Here is a 20304-nt window from a genome sequence, read left to right on the forward strand (position 1 = left end):
AAATATTTAACAAAAATTGTTATTAAATCAAAGAAGTATTGTTTAAAGGTTCACTGAGACCTCTTAAGACTTCATTAAGAAGTTTATGTGAGTTGGGAGTTCCTGTCGTGGTGCAGTGGTTAACGAATCCGACTAGGAACCATGAGGTTGCGGATTCGATCCCTGACCTCGCTCAGTGGGTTGAGGATCAGTGCATTGCCATGAGCTGTGGTGTAGGTCGCAGATGCGGTTTGGATCCCACGTTGCTGTCCAGCGGCTGCAGCTGGGATTAGACCCCTAGCCTGGGAACCTCCATATGCCATGGGTGCAGCCCTAGAAAAGACAAAAAAAAAAAAGAGGTTTTATATGAGTTCATTTGCTATTAGGCTATATCCATAGTAGAACAATAGGTAGCATAGCACAGACTGTGGGTTACAGCTTTAACTTGGTTGTTTAATAGCTAAGTGATCGGAAGCATATTTTAGCCTCTCTGTGCCTTAATTTCCCCTCTATAAAATAGGAATGATAATAAATGCATTTATTTTATAGGGTTGTTATAAAGATTAAATGCATTGATATTTGTAAAGCACTTAGAATAGTGCCTGGAACTTACTAAGTACTATATAAATATTTTGATAGTCAAAATTTATATGCTTTTACTATATTAATAGATCAAATAAATATAAAATCTCATTTATTAGTTAGAAATACTAAAATTTCTACCACCTCATCAGTCATTCATCAAGTTTTATCTATTAACAAATTTCCTTTAGTGCCTTTGTTCAAATCACATAAAAAGAGAGAACTTTAAGAAATGCCTAAATGTAAATTTCACTGCAGATTTGTAGAGAGTACTGACCAGGGTTATGCTTAGAATGGCCCTCCCTTTTTCCCTATGTATTTTATTTCATCATTACTTCTCACTGACCAGGTAACATAAGGCTCATTAAAGGTTTCAGTAATTACTTGTTGAAGGAGTAAACTTTTCACAGACTCACTAAGACATATAATAATTTATACTACTTCCAAATATGCTACAATCCCATAATAAGCAAACTGAGAAAAGTATGAAATATAATCCTATGTATTAGTGATACAAACTTTGAATTACCTATAACTTAGTTTAGAACAATGTATTTCGATATATATTATTAGAAAAAATTAGGTTTTGGAAAACAGAAAAGGTCCACAAAGACAACAAAAATTGCTAATCATAGAGCGGGAGCTTGTTTGCACGGTTCATTTGAGTCAGAAGTTTGAAAAACAAATTCTGACTACTACTGAAGACCACTCCAATGACTGGTCACTACAAACAGAGCAGACCTTAAGAACAAATAGACAATATTACAATATTTACAAAGGTTTACACAATAAAATTTCATTAAAACCCTGCTAACTAGAAATCTGAGATACTTCAGGTGCTGTGAGCTTTTAATTTAGCTAAGATACAAGACCAACCTAAGAAATATATAAAGGTAAATGACATGGGTAAGGCCCTAAAAAGCAAATAAATAAATAAATGAAATACATAAAGGTAATAAGAAAACTGGAAGGGGGAGATGCTTTCAGGCATTTTTTAGAACCATGTAAATAACCTTTATTATTTATTTTGTTTGTTTGTTTGTTTTTTGTCTTTTGTCTTTTTTGAGGGCTGCACTGGCAGCATATGAAGCTTCCCAGGCTAGGGGTCGAATCGGAGCTGTAGCTGCCAAGCCTACGCCAGAGCCACAGCAACGCCAGATCAGAGCCATGTCTGTGACCTACACCACAGCTCATGGCAACGCTGAATCCTTAACCCACTGAGCGAGGCCAAGGATCGAATCCACAACCTAATACTTCCTAGTTGGACTTGTTTCTGCTGGGCCACAACAGGAACTCCTAAGTAACCTTTACTTAACACAGAAATAGTTACATGCTAATTTAACTATTTAAAATGTGTCAACTCTTCATTGAAACAAATCCAAAGAAAGACTCTTTGGGGGCAATTCTTTTAAAACATTATTTATATATTGCTACAAGTAGCAGTGTAGCAAATATTCATCTTTCTTGTAAATATCTGGCAAATTACAATTCACACTGATCTACTCTTAATTATTTTGAATTACTAAAATTTTATGGAAATAACTGGATCATATACCTATACCACACACGTAGGAAATCAAGATAACACATATACCATATTTAACTAGAGAGTTATATTCTGTAACATTAATGTAAAACAAATAAAATCAAAACTAATCATTACAAAGTAAAATTAAAAACTTAATAAAGTACCTTGAAATATTCTTTTCTAATTTGTTTGCTCCGCCTCCTTTCTTCACTCTGCCAGATTATAGGCTGAGATTCTGGCCACTGTTGTTCATCTATTTGATCCTTCTGACTTTCTAAGGGCTGTAATAAGATAATTTCTTTTAACTAAATAAATGAGAACAAAACTTTAGATATAACAGTAACAATTTCTTCTTACCTGCCATCTGAGAGGTGATAATGGTGAATTAACTTCATCTGCTGAGACACTAAAAAATTAAAGATGCCTTAATATGTTAAAATATTTAGAATTGACCTAGGTATACATTAACATTATACAGTTATCTTTTTTTAATCAAAAATCTAAAGAATTTACCCATGCCCATGCTTTGAACTAATCACACTAAACTTAAATTTGACAAAAATACACTTAATGCTCTTTAAAAAAAAAAACAAAAAAAGAACCCCAAAAGAACCTACCAAAATTAGAGTTCCCCTTGTGGCTCAGCAGTAATAAACCCAACTAGCATCCATGAGGATGCGGGTTTGATCTCTGGCCTTGCTCAGTAAAGATCCAGTGTTGCCATGAGCTGTGGTGTAGGTCACAGACATGGCTCAGATCTGGCATTGCTGTGGCTGTGGCTGTGGCCAGCAGCTGCAGCTCCGATTCGACCCCTAGCCTGGGAACGTCCATATGCTCATGTGCATCCCTAAAAAGCAAACAAACAAACAAAAAAAAGCAAAAAACACAACTAAAAATGGGCTTATTTAATACCATCGTACTCTAAGTACTTTTTAGAGACCCCCAAAAATGTAATATCTATGACATACAGTCAAAAAAGAGATAGGATATTTAGTATATTAAAATAATTACCAAAAACTAAAAAAAATTTTAGATGACCTTCTTTTGTCTAAATGCCAAAGTGCTTAGGGAACTAATTTTTTCTGCCTTCTGAAGTAAGTAGTGATTATGAGTCTCGAACCTTTCATTCTTACACACAGGGGTTATGGTAGAAATTATTTTCATTTAATTTTTTTTATGGGATAAGGTAGCCAGAGCATGTTGTTGTTAGTGGCAGATTTGAACAAGGCCTTTCTTTGGAAAAAACATGCAAACCAAAAGCCCACTAGAGCTGCTATTATTCAACAATGTCGTGGAAAGAAACATTAAAAAGTTAGAAAGAAACAAATTTTCAGAATTTGTAGAAAATATGATTGCCCAAGGGAAAAAAACACAAAAAATCTATTATTATTAAAAGAGGTAAGGTTACCAGTTACAGAAAAATATACAAAAATTGATAGCTTTCCTACATATCAACTATAACAAATTATAGAAGATATTAGGAAAAATCTCACTCATAAGAGACTAAATATTATAGACATAACTTTCCCTTCAAAATAACTGATAACTAAAATGAACTGTAATATTAAAGATCCAAGAAGTATTTTGGGGCCTACTTGAGAAATCTGATTTTTAAAGTTTAAAAATTAATTTGGAAGAATGGATGATTACAAAAGTTATATTAATAAAGGGGACTTCTCTGCTAGGAAATGACATATATTCTATTAAATTACAGTAGTAAAACAGTACTAGTTTCAGAATCTATAGATTTTTCAGTGGAGGACCACAAGTATAACAACTTACGATGAAAATGAAATTTAAAATCACTGTGGAAATGATGGGTTATGTAACAATGTTGGGACAACTGGTTAACCAATCGTAGAATACACTCAGAAAGAAAGAAAAAGAAAGAAAAAAGAAAAGGAGTGAGAAAAAAAAAAAGAGAGGAAAGGAGGGCGGAAAAAAACTAGATTCTTTACCTCATATCAAATAACAAAAGTAACCGATTAAAAGATTTAAATATAAATAAAGACGAAATCATGTAAGCATCTGAAAAATGTGGTCAAAATTTTTTACAATGTTGGGATGGAGAGAGCATATAGAAGAAACAATCAAAACAGTGACAAAGTACATAAAAGATAAAAGACTTTGCATCTGGCCAGACAGAACAACAGGAAGACACAAAAAGAACAGACAAAATATAAAAAATTATGCTTTTTGAGACACTGAATAACAGGCAAAGAAAAAAAGACATTTATCCACTACAGATGGGTAACAAATAAGGCAAACCCAACAAGTGAGTCAGGCTGCTGCAGAAAAATAATTTCTAGGCTGCAGCCCAGAGAGAGACGGCAGAGGCAAGGGAGCACCCTGAATTGAGGAGACAAAGCTGGGAACCAGGGAGAAAAAAGCAGATGGAGTTAACATAACAAAGTAACAAAGAAAAGAGCTATGTGCAGAAAAAGAATTTAAAAGCTCTGCAGAGGCAGCCTTAAAATTTTCAACTGAGTAATAAACACTGATCATACATGTGAGGAACTACCCTAGGCAAAAGAATGAATCATCAGGAAGATGAGAGAGAATAATTTTATCACAGAGGACTAAGTAGTACCCAGTTTCCAGCAGCCAGACTAGAAAACCTTATAGTTCATGGGATCTCAGATAGAGTACTAGGAAAGGCCTTGCCTCAGCAGGGGGGCAAATTTGGTCCTAGACTAAATGCAGCACTGATCCTACATAATTTAAAGCCATAAGACCAAGTCTCCAAAATATCAAATTGTTGCCAAGTAATTTAACCACATCTCAGAACAAAGTTCTGAATATTTAACAGGAATACCACAATATCCAGCACCCAAGAAGGTAAAGATCTCAAACTCTGGCATTCAACTGGGCAATGCTCAATAAACTAGAGGAAAAGACTGAATATGTTAAGTACATACATGATAGATATAAAAATCAAAGTTTAAGAGATAAAAAGTACATCTGTAATCAAAAGTAACCTGGATGAGATTAACTGCAGATTAGACACTTCAAAAAAAAAAAAAAACGATTAATGGACATAAATACATAGCAAAAGAACTAGCAAAAAATCAAACACAGAAAGAAAAATATCAAAGAAGAATGAGTATGAACATCAATGATCTGCAAGAAACTTTAAGTAGCCTAAAACACATGTAATTGGGGTTCTAGAGGAATAGGTTAGGTGACAGAAAAGATATTTAAGAAATAGGGGGAGTTTCCGTGGTGGCGCAGTGGTTAACGAATCCGACTAGGAACCATTAGGCTGCAGGTTCGATCCCTGCCCTTGTTCAGTGGGTTAACAATCCAGCGTTGCCGTGAGCTGTGGTGTAGGTCGCAGACGCGGCTCGGATCCTGCGCTGCTGTGGCTCTGGCGTAGGGCAGCGGCTACAGCTGCAATTCGACCCCTAGCCTGGGAACCTCCATATGCCACAGGAGCGGCCCAAGAAAAAAGGCAAAAAGACAAAAAAAAAAAAAGAAATAGGGACCCTATATTTTCAAATTTCATGAAAACAATAAACCTACAAACTTGAAAAGCTCATTGAACTCAAAGGAAAAGAAATATGAAGAAAACTACAGCAAGATACATCATAATCAAATTCAAAACAAACAAAAAATGTAAAAAGCAGCCAGAGGAAAAGAAAAGACACTCTAGGTTCAGTGAAACACTGACAACAGTGTTCTCACAGGAAACACAATACAGAAGACAGTAGAAAAACTATTTAAGGGACCAAAAAAAAAAAAAAAACCCAAAATGTCAACCTTGAATTTTATACTAGCAAAGATATCTTTCAAAAATGAAGGTGAAATAAAGACTTTTTCAAACACACAGAAAGTGAAAGGATTCAACACACCAGACCAGCAGAAAAAGTTAATATTAAAGTATCTCTTTCGGGTAGAAGAAAAATGACATGGAAACACAGAGCTACAAGAAAGAACAAAGAGCACCGGAGATGGTAACTAAGGGAGTAAAGAAAAAAGATATTATAGTTATTTAAATATCTTTAGAGAGATAATTGACTATTTAAACATAATAACAATATAATATGGGGTTTGTAACACACAGAAGGAGAATGTACAGCAACAATATCACAAAAGCCAGGAAGGAAGAAACAGAAGTATACTCTTCTAAGGTTCTTATGCAGTGTATAAAATGGCATAATAGCACTTGAAGGTAGACTGTCGTAAGTTAAATAGTATACTTTAAGCTCTAAAATAATCACTGATATAAAATTTATAGCTAATAAGCCCACAAAGGAGATAAACAGGAGTTTTTAAATGTAATTTAAAAGACAGGAGAAAAAGAGGAAAGATAGCTACAAAGAATGGATAAGACAAAAATTAAACACATAATAATACAGTAGATTTAAATACACTAATACCAAGAGTTTCAATTAAGTATTAACAATTTTAACACTGCAATTAAAAGTCAGATTGTCAGATTCAACAGAAAAGGAAAATGCCACAATATGCTAACAACAAGAAACCCACCTTCTCCATAAAGACATGAATAGGTCAAAAATAAAAGGAAAGAGAAACATAGATAATATTAACACTAATGAAAAGAAAACTTAGGAGTTCCCATCATGGCTCAGCAGAAATCTGACATAGGTCTGATCCCTGGCCTTGCTCAGTGGGTTAAGGAACCATAAGGTTGAGGGTTCCATCCCTGGCCTCCCTCAGGGGGTTAAGGATCCAGCAATGCCATGAGCTGTGGTGTAGGTCGCAGACGTGGCTCGGATCTGGCATTGCTGTGGCTGTGATGTAGGCCGGCATCTAGAGCTCCGATTTGATCCCTAGCCTGGGAACCTCCATATGCCGCAGGTATGGCCCTAAAAAGACAAAAAACAAAACAACAACAACAACAACAAAAACCAACAAAAAAAGAAAACTGGGTTGACTATATAATATCAGAAAAGTATACTTCAGAACATGGACTACAATCAGGATCATTTAAAAAATCATTTTAGGAGTTCCCATCGTGGCTCAGTGGTTAACTAATCTGACTAGGAACCATGAGGTTGCGGGTTCGATCCCTGGCCTCGCTCAGTGGGTTAAGGATCCAGCATTGCCATGAGCTGTGGTGTAGGTTGCAGATGCGGCTTGGATCTGACATTGCTGTGGCTCTGGCATAGGCTGGCAGCTACCGCTCCAATTCGACCCCTAGCCTGGGAACCTCCACATGCCGCGGGTACAGCCCTAAAAAAGGACAAAAAAATAAAAATAAAAAGTCTTTTATAATGACTGAGTGTATAAATTCACCAAGGGGACATTACAATCCTAACATGTATGTATCTAAATAGATCAGAATATATGAAAGAAAATGATAGATCTCTAAAGAGAAAAATAAAAGCACAACTGGTATTGGAGATTTTAAGTAGTCTGCTCTTAATAACTGATAAAACAGATAAGGTGGTATACCCATGGGGTGGTGGAGTGGTGAGAACAAACAATAAACAAATAAAGAAGTACATAATCAGAATGTCAGATGATAAGGAAAAGCATATATTTACAACGTCACACAGTATTAAGTTCTGTGGAGAAAAACAAAGCAGGGTATGGGAAAAGGACAAAGGAGTTGGGGAGGCATGGTCTTTTACATAAGTTGTTCAGGGAACCCCTAGCTGATGAACTGACTTTTGAGCAGAAACCTGAAGACGAGGGAACAAGCCATATGGTTATCTGAGGGGATATCATTCTAGTCAAAGGCAAAAACTTTGAAGGGGTGAGAGTCAGCTGGTGTATTAAGAGTCAACAGAGATCAGTATAACCAGAGAACTGACCAGCAGGAAGAGTGAGGCAAGAGAGGAACACAGTAGGGAGCCAAGTAATGTAGAGATTCACAAGTCCTTAAAAGAATCTAGTATTTACTCTGAATGAAATGGCAGATCATCAGAGAATTCTGAATAATGCCATTATCTGACTTAGATTTTAAAAATACCAATCTGGGAGTTCCCGTCGTGGCGCAGTGGTTAACGAATCCGACTAGGAACCATGAGGTTGCGGGTTCGGTCCCTGCCCTTGCTCAGTGGGTTAACGATCCGGCGTTGCCGTGAGCTGCGGTGTAGGTTGCAGACGCGGCTCGGATCCTGCGTTGCTGTGGCTCTGGCGTAGGCCGGTGGCTACAGCTCTGATTCGACCCCTAGCCTGGGAACCTCCCTATGCTGCGGGAGCGGCCCAAAGAAATAGCAAAAAGACAAAAACGATAAAAGACAAAAAAAAAAATACCAATCTGACATTTTTTGGAAAACAGACTACAGGAAAGCAAGAGCAGAAAGGAGACCTTTTAGAAGGCTGTTATAATAACTGAAGTAAGAGATTGCTAGGGTGGTAGGTGTGGAGGTGGTAAGATGTGATCAGATTCTGAGCATATTTTGAAGGTAGAATGAACAAGATTTTGAATGTGTGAAAGAAAATAAAAGGTTAAGGATGACTCTGAGGTTTTTGAGCTGAACAGCTAGAAGGATGGAGTAGACATTTTCTGTAATGGGGGGAAATGCAGGAAGAACAGGGTTAGAGACACAAGGAGGGAGATTAAGAGTGTGGTTCTGGAAAGTTAAATTTCATATGCCTATTATACTTCCAAGAGGAGGTACTGAGTAGGTAACAAGTAATACAACTCTGCAGTGTGTGTATGTGTGTTTTTATATTGTACATTGTATGTACACACACACACACATATATATAGACAATACGCATATACATATGCAAATATTTATGTACATAACATAGAAAACAGGTTTAAAGGGGAAAATATCAAAATATTAAGACTTGTCATCTCTGGGCAGTAGGGTAATAGAAGAGTTTTTTTCTTTGTGATAAAATTTTCCAATTACTAAAGCTGCATTATTCTTATAATCAGGAAAAAACTAAAAGGTTTTTTTTGTCTTTTTAGGGCCACACCTGCAGCACATGGATGGTCCCAGGCTAGGGGTCCAATCGGAGCTGTAGCCACTGGCCTACGCCACAGCCACAGCAATATCAGATCCAAGTCGCGTCTGCAACCTACACCACAGCTCACGGCAATGCCAGATCCTTAACCCACTGAGCGAGGCCAGGGATCAAACCTGCATCCTCATGGATACTAGTCTGATTCATTTCTGCTGAGCCACGATGGGAACTCCCAAGGTTTTTTGTTTTTAAAGAAGTAATTGGGTGATTGTTTTGAAAATGAGAAAAGTAGAATAGTTCTGTGAAGGAAAGGCCAGGTCTGGACATCACAATCTTGAAGTTTGGGCAGCTGGGGCTTTCTCAAGAGAATGTTAGAAACCTGAGGAATTAGCTTAAGACAGAAATGAAAGGAACTAAGAGAGAAGGTAACAACAGAAACTTCAAGGACAAAAGATATCTAAGAGAACAGAATCAGTATTTGAAAATGGAGGGAGTGGGTTAAATCTAGTTATGCGAAATTTGAGACAGATGAATGTTTTTAGACTTGGGTATGAAAAGTCATCTTATGCCCAAACTGAATTTTAAAAAGCCTAAGTGAAAAACAAAAGAAGAAAGGGCAATTCTAACAGAGAGACTAGGATACAAAACACAGAGATGTGAAACCCTGTTGGAATAAAGAAAGGAGTACTGTTCCTAGTTGCAAAAGGTGCCAGTGGAAGAATATGAAGTGAGGCCCTCAAGCTAGGCAGAAACTCATTTCAATCTTGTGGTAAGCCAAACATTTTAAGTTGTATCCTAAAAGCTAGAAAGAACTATTAGAAGAAAATAAATGGGAGTCACACAGTCAGGCTTGTGTTTTAGAACCATCACTCTTACATCAGTAAAGAAAACAGATTTAAAGGCAGGCCAAACTGAAGAAAGGAGATATGCCTGGGGACTGCTATAGCAATTGAGGTGGAAAATATGGGGCCCAAACCAACACAACTGCAGTAGGAATGGAAAGGTTGGGATAGATGCAAATAATGTTAAGAAGTTCTATTTTTCTGTGACTGATTGGATTGGCTGCGGTGCATAAGATAAAGGAATTTCCAATGATTCTAAAGTTGCTGACTTGGATGATTATATACAAACAGTGGCACTTTCACTCAGGCAAACTATATAGGAGAAGAAATAGGTTTGGGAAAAAATAAATTCAGTTTGGACTGTGAGGTAGTTAAGAAAAGACATTAGTGAAATGTATGCATCTGGAGGAAGCAAATTGTTCTTGTTACCATACATTAAGACTTGGGGTTCTTGAGCAAGACAACCTGGGTTTAAATCCTCACTGCACCACTTACTAGCTGTGTGACTCTGAACAAGCTATGGTAATTTCTCTTTCTCAGAAATCCACTTACAACTGCTCATATTTTCTCACATATAAAATGGGGCTGACAACGGTAACAACTTCATAGAATTATTATGAGGATTAAATGAGATCATACAGCTAAAGCACTAAGAACAGTATACATATAACAAGCATTCAAAAAACGTTAACTCTCTCTGCATATTCTTTTGGACCCATGCCCTAGTCTTGGAGTTTTACACTCCCATAGGAATGACTCGAGAGTTGAGTCTGATGCAGATTTTCAAACCATCAAAAAGAATAAAGAGAAAATAGAAAGTTTCAAAGTCTTCAAGTTTCCTGGAATTCATATATGTAGACTTAGACTGTGTACTCATATAGAAGAATTTAATGAAACCCAATTATAAAGAAATAAAAAAGGGAATAACATAGAGAATAAATATAATCAGTGATGAAGAAACTTATTATTCTTGACAGTAAGAGTAATACAATAAGTGTTTTCTAGATGGATAAATTATTTTACCATCAAGACAAAATGTAGGTATGAGCACAAAAAGATCAGATCAGTATTTCTGGATTTGTTTATACCAAAAATCAATTTACCTTATGCTATATAACACATCTGCCCTTTTAACTATCTAGTAATATTAAATTGATACTATTTATTCAATAAAAGCTCACATACAAGATCTCTGTCATAAGATACTAAATATAAGAACTAAGACATTTTTATACCTCTTTTCGCATTCCACAGTTTGTTTTGGCTTGTTTCTTGTGACAGAAGTTGAATGATTAAGAATCCTAGAAGTAAATGAACACATTAATTCCATAATATATTGAAGAGAATAATGTATATACATTATATAAAAGATCTCCATAATAAACTGCATCTGGTCCATGAAGATTTTTGCTAGAAAACAATATTTAAATATTATTTAGATCAGATGCCCATAAGCACACTGGCTGTTATGAAGGAATGAAGCTCACCAATCTTCCATACATCTTCTTTTATAAACCCTTTCTTGAGGCTTGGATATCTTCTAACCATGCTATTTCCCTGTGCATATCTAACTTTTGGCTGAGACAGAAGATAGAGAGATGCAGATTGTTTAGGTACTATCATAACTGATGTAGTTTTCCCAGCACAGCAAATGATAGTGTCATGTTGATATAATAATCATTTTGCCAAAAGCCAAATAATAAACCTTAATTCAAAGTGCAAAGCCAGTGCTAAAGTTCAATTCTTTAAAAAAACCCAAGTTTATTAAATTTTTAATAAGCAAATGAAACAGTATGCAAAGAAAACCAAAGGAAAAAGAAAAATAATGATAAACCATTGCATGAGAGAACTATTTGTCCATAATTTTATATAATTCTAAGTATTAATCTCAAAGTCAAAAGTAGCAAATTATTAACTATCTTGGAGTTCCCGTCGTGGCTCAGTGGTTAACGAACCTGACTAGTAACCATGAGGCTGCGGGTTTGATCCCTGGCCTCGCTTAGTGGGTTGGGGATCCGGCATTGCCGTGAGCTGTGGTGTAGGTTGCAGGCACAGCTCAGATCCCTCGTTGCTGTGGCTGTGGCGTAGGCCAGTGGCTACAGCTCCCATTCGACCCCTAGCCTGGGAACCTCCATATGCCGTGGGTGCGGCCCTAGAAAAAGAGCAAAAGACGAAGAAAAAAAAAAGCCATTTAAAAAGAAATTATCTTTCTTTAATATGTGTAACTAACATATTTAAGAGTTCTTAATATTTATCTATTTACTCTAGATATAAATGTAACAATTTTTAATACTTAAAGATTAGTCTTACAAGGAATAAAATATCTGCCTTTTATTCAAAATAATATCTTCACATATCAACTATCAAAAGAATACATAGGAAAGAATTTCAATTTAAAGCTACATATTGATTACCAAAATATGTAATGAAATAAATATAAGTTGGTAATTCCAGAAAGATGACTTACATAAAGATACCAACTTGCATTAGCCCAGTTTCCTCACTACCTTGGATCTAGTAGAGCCTCATCAGGAGAAAGTCAGAGTGAGGTTGGCAAAGGACAAGTATCATAGGCAAAGCAGTGTAAATTTTGCACCAAACAATTTAGAGATTAATAACTCCTTTATTCTTCTTTGTATAGGCAGGCACTAAAAGAGTACTGAATCCTCAAACACAGAAGAACAGAAGTAATAAAATATCTAAGACTATTAGGAAAAAAATACATCTTTAAAGAGTGATGGGGGAGTTCCCTTGTGGCACAGCAGATTAAGGACCTGGCATTGTCACTGCAGCAGCTCAGCTCACTGCTGTGGCACGGATTTGATCCTTTGCCCAGAAAATTCTACATGCTGTGGGTGTGGCCAAAAAAAGATATAATAAATGACTAAAATAATTTTTTTTAAATGAGTGATTTTTTTTAAAGGAATTAAATTCTAAGAGTTCTCATTACATGGAAAAAAAATTTCTATTTCTTTACTTCTGTATCTACATGAGACAATGGATGCTTATCAAACTTCATGTGATAACCATTTCATGATGTATGTAAGTCAAATCATTAATGGTACACCTTAACCTTATACAATGCTGTTTGTCAGTTACATCTCAATAAAACTGAAAGAGAAAAAAATTTTTATTTAAAAAAGGAGATAGGAGTTCCCACTGCAGCACAGTGGGTTAATTATCCAGCTTGTCCCTGTGGAGGCACTGGTTTGATTCCTGGCCTGGAGCTGGTTAAGGCTCCAGCATTGCTGCAGCTGTGGCATAGGTCACAGCTCCGGCTTGGATTCAATCCCTGGCCCAGGAACTTCCATATGCCACCTGGAAAAATAGAATAAAATAAAAAATAAAAAGGAGATGTGGCAGTGCAAACTATCCTGCACTGCTATCCTGTGGGAAACGTCAAAATTATTCCCTGGGGAGGGAGGTCAAACTACAATGCCCTTCACTGCAGTAAATTCTGAATTCTCCCACCACAGCACTCACTTACGTTGAGACTATTGATTGTATGAGTCATACTGGAGTGGAAGAAAAAAAGTTGAGATTTACTTACCTATAAAATAAATGCTATGTTCTTGAAAATTCTCCTATGTAAAATTTTGCTGTGTACACTGGTATTTAATGTTTTATTCTGTGATACTCAAAGTCAAAATAAATGTCAGTTTTATCTAAATATCTATTCTAGATTAACACACTTCCCTAATCCAGGTACCAGTACTGAATTTTAAGTAAAAAACTATATAATTATAATCCTATATAATTCAGCTGTATTAACCTGACCCCTTAATACTCAAAGCTTCCACAAACTCTAGATACCTTGATGCACGTCCTGCTGCTCTGGTCCTCTGGAAGAGTTTTTCACTGAATGACGCTCTATAACATAAGGGCCTCCGTCTGTATTCACATTTCACGTACATCAACCAAACCAAAAGATGGAAGAAGTAAGATGTTTCGGGAGAGGACAGGGAAGTCATTAGTAAAGCAAGCAGAAAAGAAAGAATGGATAGATTTCCAGGGTTGAGAGAACTACCTAATTAGTTATAACAAGCTAGAGGGTAAAATGATGCTCCTCAAATCAGAATGTTCATATGATCAGAAAAAAAAAAATCACATGAAAAGGTGATTCTAAACCAAAATAAAAAACTGCTCAAAATCTAATTTTGCTTTCCATGATCCCCAATTAATTTTACATAATTACTTTTTTCAATTTAGCTATATTACATAGTACTCAGAAGCACAAGTTTCCACAATAAGTAATATCTTTCAGGACACACCTAAAAGCAAATAAAATAATTATTAAAAGGAAAGATGTAATAGAAAATACTATAAAATAAGCTAGTAGCAATGAACACACAGTGGGAACCACTCAACTGAAACTATTCATTGGAAAAGCCCTTTATATTATAATCCTTTCTTTAGCATGATAATCAAACAGATTTTAAGAAGCCAGCTAAACATCTACTTATTAAGCCACATAATAAGAAAACCAGTATCAGTAGGCACTTCTCTAATACTAACATACTTAAGTAGAGTTGGTGGAAATTTGAAAAACTGGCTTAATAATTTACAGAGCAACATTATTTTAAGATAACGATTTTTAAGATAATATTTAATTTCCCGATTTATAATGAAGATAAAATCATGATTTGTAGAACAGCTATTTTTTTTTAGGTTTTTATTTTTTTTCCATTATAGTTGATTTACATTGCTGCTGTACAGTAAAGAAAAGCTCTTTTAATGTAGACAAGGTCACTAACTGAAGGAGACTTCAATATACTCAAAAACAAGTAGAAATTATCCAATATTTTGACAAAGGGAATACAGATTAGCTTTTAAAAAATTTAACAAAAAAAAGTCAACACAAAGTAGTTTAATCTATGCATGTCAATTAGACTAAGAAGGGGCAGTCTTCTAAATAATTAGGCTTCATACTTTGAACACTTATGAGTCATCTACTTGATGGTTTATTTGCTGATCTCTTTTCCCACCCTTTTTGAATGTTAATTCTGTGCGTTATCTTATTGTTACTTTCCTAGGATAGTTTCATCCACCAAAGAATAAAAATTTCCTTAAAGAATCAAAGACATTTTTAAAAAGAGTATGAACTGGAGTTCCCATCGTGGCTCAGTGGTTAACTAATCTGACTAGGAACCATGAGGTTGCGGGTTCCGTCCCTGCCCTTGCTCAGTGGGTTGACGATCCGGCGTTGCCGTGAGCTGTGGTGTAGGTTGCAGACGCGGCTCGGATCCTGCGTTGCTGTGGCTCTGACATAGGCCGGTGGCTACAGCTCCGATTTGACCCCTAGCCTGGGAACCTCCATATGCCTCAGAAGTGGCCCAAGAAATTGAAAAAAAAAAAAAAAAAAAAAAAACAGTATGAACTAATTAAGCAAGTGGCAAAGCTGCTCTAAGAAAATCATCACTGGGGGTTCCCATTGTGGCTCAGTGGTTAACAAACCTGACTAGTATCCATGAGGACTCGGGTTCGACCCCTGGTCTCGCTCAGTGGGTTAAGGATCTGGCATTGCCATGAGCTGTGGTGTAGGTCACAGACACGGCTCAGATCTGACATTGCTGTGGCTGTGGTGCAGGCTGGCAGCTACAGCTCCAATTCGACTCCTAGCCTGGGAACCTCCGTATGCCATGGGTGTGGCCCTAAAAAGACAAAAAAGACAGAAAAAAAAAAGAAAATAAAAAAAAATCATCACTGAACTCAATTTAAGCAGTTTTTTAAATTGCCTCTAATTTTGGAGTACATGCATGGCTTCTTTTAGCTGAGAGTTAACACTGCATTTATCTTCAACTAGCAGCTAAAGAACAGTTAAGTAGAAAACACAGAGTCACAGTAGAAGTCCTGATATACAAAGCTAATCTTACTCTAGATAAATTATTTTAAATCAAGACTAACAACATGGAGTTTCCATCGTGGTGCAGCGGAAACGAATCCAACTAGGAACCATGAGGTTGCGGGTTCGATCCCTGGCCTCACTCAGTGGGTTAAGGATCCGGTGTTGCCATTAGCTGTGGGTAGACACAGCTCTGATCTGGCGTTGCTGTCGCTGTGGTGTACGTAGGGCAGCGCTGTAGCTCCGATTCAACCCCTAGCCTGGGAACCTCCATATGCCACGGGTGTAGACCTAAAAAAAAAAAAAAAAAAGGACTAACAAACACAAACAAACAAAAACTTTAAAATGATTATATTTAAACCTAGAAAGAAATGTTACAACTTCTGGTTGACTTGCAATTTTCAATAGCATTTCAGACTCTTCATTAATAAAGCTGGAATCTAAAACAGTACGGTGTGAAAGGAAAATTCTACTACCAGAGAAGGTATAAAAACTTAAATCTTTTAAGGAATATATCCTTATACAAGTTTACTTTTGACTTTTTGGACTCACTCAAGTGTTGTAACAGTAAACAAAAAAATTAATTATCTACATCTAAGAGATGTAAGCAACAGCACATATTTTGGAAGGAAGGACAAGATTACCTAATGCTAGAAAATACTAGATTCAGTGTAAGAAAATTCTGAGATCAATTTAAGTTCAATTATTAACATAATTGGATAGAGACCTAATTTATATTGTCTATTACAATTTTAAAAGTAAAATGTGCACCTTACTTTATGACCAGATACTATAAAATTTTAATTCCTTCAAAAATTAGACATAGTTGTTACATTAATCTCACTGCATATAATATTTAATCCAAAAAGAGCTTATATTTGTATGTATTACATCTGAAAAGGAGGAAGAAGACAAAACAGAAAGACAGAAATAATTTTTGCATACATCTCAAAAAATAACAGAAATTATATAGAAAGGACATATTAACTAAATTAATGGTTCCTATTAACTTTGTATTTGTTGATCTCATTTTCAAGTAATCAATTAACCAGTAACAATATTACTGAGTACATACTATGTACAAGGCATGTTTTGCACTGATTACAAAACTATCACAAAAACAAGATCTATGAAACATCATTTGATGTTATATCTAGGCTAGCAAGAATAATTTAAGTCACAAGGATAGATGAAAAACTAATATGACAATAGGAGAAAAATTGAAAATACAGAAATGCTATATATGCAAATGTTAAAATTATGTACTCAAATGGTATTTCTTTTTTTTTTTTCCTTTTTACTGCACCTGTGGCATACAGAAGTTCCCAGGCCAAGGATCAAATCCCTGCCACAGCAGCAACATGAACCATGGTAATGACAATACTTAGATCCTTAACCTGCGAAGCCACAAAGGAACTTCCTCAAATGCTATTCTTAACACAATGAGAGAAATGGATATTTTTGTGCCTTCTTATAAAATCAATACTTTCTGTCTATAATAGTAAGTACATTCTTTCACCTGTCCAGTAGAGGAGACAGACATCAAACTATTTTTTAAGCTACACGGAGCAGGTGATGGCTTGCTTCATCACACAACTTAAACCATGAGGAGGATCAATACTTTGATTATAATAAAGGTGGAGGGAACACACACAACCTCCTAAGAAGCAAATTTAAAAATACCCATTAGAAATAAATCGTAGGAAAATATTAGAAGATAAACTTCACAGAAAAAGGTGACAGGAAGTTATGGTAGAAGAAAAATGTGAATTGGGAAATGAGGATACACTAGATATTGAAGGGATAAAATAAACAATATTTTTTAGCATGATTTTTAGTTCTATAAAAATTGAGATCGATTTAAGTTCAATTTTTTTTTTTTTGTCTTTTTGCTATTTCCCTGGGCCGCTTCCGCGGCATGTGGAGGTTCCCAGGCTAGGGGTCAAATTGGAGCTGTAGCCACCGGCCTACGCCAGAGCCACAGCAACGCAGGATCCGAGCCGCGTCTGCAACCTACACCACAGCTCACGGCAACGCCGGATCGTCAACCCACTGAGCAAGGGCAGGGACGGAACCCGCAACCTCATGGTTCCTAGTCGGATTCGTTAACCACTGCGCCACGACGGGAACTCCTAAGTTCAATTATTAACATAACTGGATAGGGACCTAATTTAAACTGTCTATTACAATTTTAAAAGTAAAATGTGCACCTTACTTTATGACCAGATATCATAAAATTTTAATTCCTTCAAAAATTAGACAGTTATTACATTAATCTCACTGCATACAATATTTAATCCAAAAAGAGCTTATATTTGTATGTGCAAAATAAGATACTATTTTAAAAAATAAAAATGAAAAATAGTGGCCCCTAAAATCATACATTTCTCACTGAATAAGTTTTAACAGTAATTATTTTTCAAAGCATCTTTAAGCAAATGTCAATATACTTTTTTTATACTTTTCAAAACATGGTCATGTGATCCATAAACATTTAATGTTTTGAATAATTAAAATACTTGTTAGGTATCCACGTTAAATGCACCAAAATCATCCTTTTAATTTTCTCAAATCCAAAAAAAACTCAGATCTTCTTTATTACTTCAAAACTATAAATGTGGTACTCTCGGTACATGAAGATGGCAAAAATAGCTGACTCTCAGCAGCATCTAGAACTTTTTCTGTATTAAAAACGGACTTGGGAGTTCCCATCATGGGGCAGCAGAAATGAACCCAACTAAGAACCATGAGGTTGTGGGTTCGATCCCTGGCCTTGCTCAGTGGGTTAAGGATCCGGCATTGCCGTGAACTGTGGTGTAGGTCACAGACGCGGCTCAGATCCCAGGTTGCTGTAGCTGTGGTGTAGGCTGGCGGCTACAGCTCCAATTATACCCTTAGCCTGGGAACCTCCATATGCCGCAGGTATAGCCCTGAAAAGACAAAAAGCCAAAAAAAAAAAAAAAATGGACTTGCACTGATTTTATATTCATTAACACAGTGTCCTCCTCATTGCCAATAACATGTATTTGGAGAAAGCCTAGCCAGAGGGAGAAATGCTTGTTGACCAAAAAACAGTGAACCTGTGACTCTCAAATCATCACAGTGATTTAATCAACCATGATACAATTAAATTCAATTTTAAGGAGTTACACATATCCCAGGTAATTCAAAAACCTAATAAAAAGCACACTATATACTTAAGACATATACTTGGAAAAAATGCTTATAACATATCTAATGCTATTGGGAGTTAAAATGAATATCAACAATTATTATTATTTAGCACACAGGAATAAGATACTAAACCAATAATTAAATATAACTATGTGAGTATAAAGCATTTTGTTAACTGTATATGTAACTCTTTACACTTCTCTCCTATGTATTTTCTATTGTCTTTTAATAGTCCCTTGAAACAGATCTTAAGATGGTCCTATTGCTTACTGTTTATTTGATGATCTTTAAATACTCAGATTTAATGATTATAAAATTTGCCTATTTAAATCTTATTACTGAAAAAAATACCTGTTCTTCTGCTCTTGCTGCAATAACTGAGCGGCTATTTTCCTCAAATCAGTTACTTCCTTCAAATCATCATCCTCTTCCTCAGCAAGTAGCAGTTCTTTCCCAAATCTGAAAGGTGACACAAACATGGTTATCCAAAAAGTAAGGCAGATGATATTTTATGCCAGCTTCAGAAGTAGAAACGATATTTTATTTTTAATAGTATGTGAAAGCTAAAATCCTAATGTCCTTATATTTAAAATGTTAAAATAAGAAATAAAGAATATTTGGGAGTTCCTGTTATGGCTCAGTGGTAACAAATCTGGCTGGTATCCATGAGGACACAGGTTCAATCCCTGGCCTCACTCAGTGGGTTAAGGATCTGGCACTGCAGTGAGCTATGGTGTAGGTTGCAGACACAGCTTGGATCTGGTATTGCTGTGGCTGTGGTGTAGGCCAGAAGCAACAGCTCCGTTCAACCCCTAGCCTGGGAAGTTTCATGTGCTGCGGGTGTAGCCCTAAAAAGACAAAAAAAAAAAAAAGGAAAAAAAAGAAAAAGAAAGAAAGAATATTTGGAGTTCCTGGTGTGGTTTGGTTCAGTGGGTTAAGAAACCAGCTTGTCCTGTGGAGGCATCAGTCTGATTCCTGGCCTGGCACAGTGGGTTAAAAGGATCCAGTGTTGCTGCAGCTGTGGCTCGGATTTGATCCCTGGCCCAGGAACTTTCATATGCCACAGGTGCAGCAAAAAAAGACACAGAAAATGTTATGAAAATGTCTCATTTTATCAAAACACTTGCTTTGATCAGTTTATTCATTTTGATTTTTAAATGTTTAAGTAGTATGAATGCAAAATAAGTTCAGACAAGAATGGCAAATTTGCCCCAAAATACTCATTAAAATATATAATTTTTATCATTTAAAAAGAATGAAGAAATTTTAAAATTATTCTCCAAACTCTAGTAATTTTATTCCAAGAGTATTTTATTTAAAAAATGGTATCAAGCCTAAGACTCTATATCTTTACCATATTTGGCATGCCACTGGAAACTCTCAAGTTTAGGCAGCTGTCCTCATAAGGTAAGAAAGTAAGAGAAGAATGAAATATAGAGTACAAGACAAAGCATTGTATCTCCTTATGG

The 20304-nt window shown here is 35.9% G+C and overlaps 1 protein-coding gene across 1 annotated transcript in view; it reads right to left on the reverse strand.

The window, feature by feature from the left end:
- LRCH2 (leucine rich repeats and calponin homology domain containing 2) overlaps positions 1-20304 on the reverse strand; it is a 104836-nt gene that overhangs the window by 24586 nt on the left and 59946 nt on the right. Inside the window, exons 11-14 of the mRNA XM_047765556.1 lie at positions 19187-19294; positions 11055-11120; positions 2447-2495; positions 2254-2370 (exon numbers count right to left, since the gene is read on the reverse strand). Of these exons, the coding sequence (XP_047621512.1) occupies positions 2254-2370; positions 2447-2495; positions 11055-11120; positions 19187-19294 (340 nt within the window). The remainder of the gene's footprint in view (positions 1-2253; positions 2371-2446; positions 2496-11054; positions 11121-19186; positions 19295-20304) is intronic.

The sequence above is a fragment of the Phacochoerus africanus genome, chromosome X (assembly GCF_016906955.1).
Source record: "Phacochoerus africanus isolate WHEZ1 chromosome X, ROS_Pafr_v1, whole genome shotgun sequence".
Taxonomy (NCBI): Eukaryota; Metazoa; Chordata; class Mammalia; order Artiodactyla; family Suidae; genus Phacochoerus; species Phacochoerus africanus.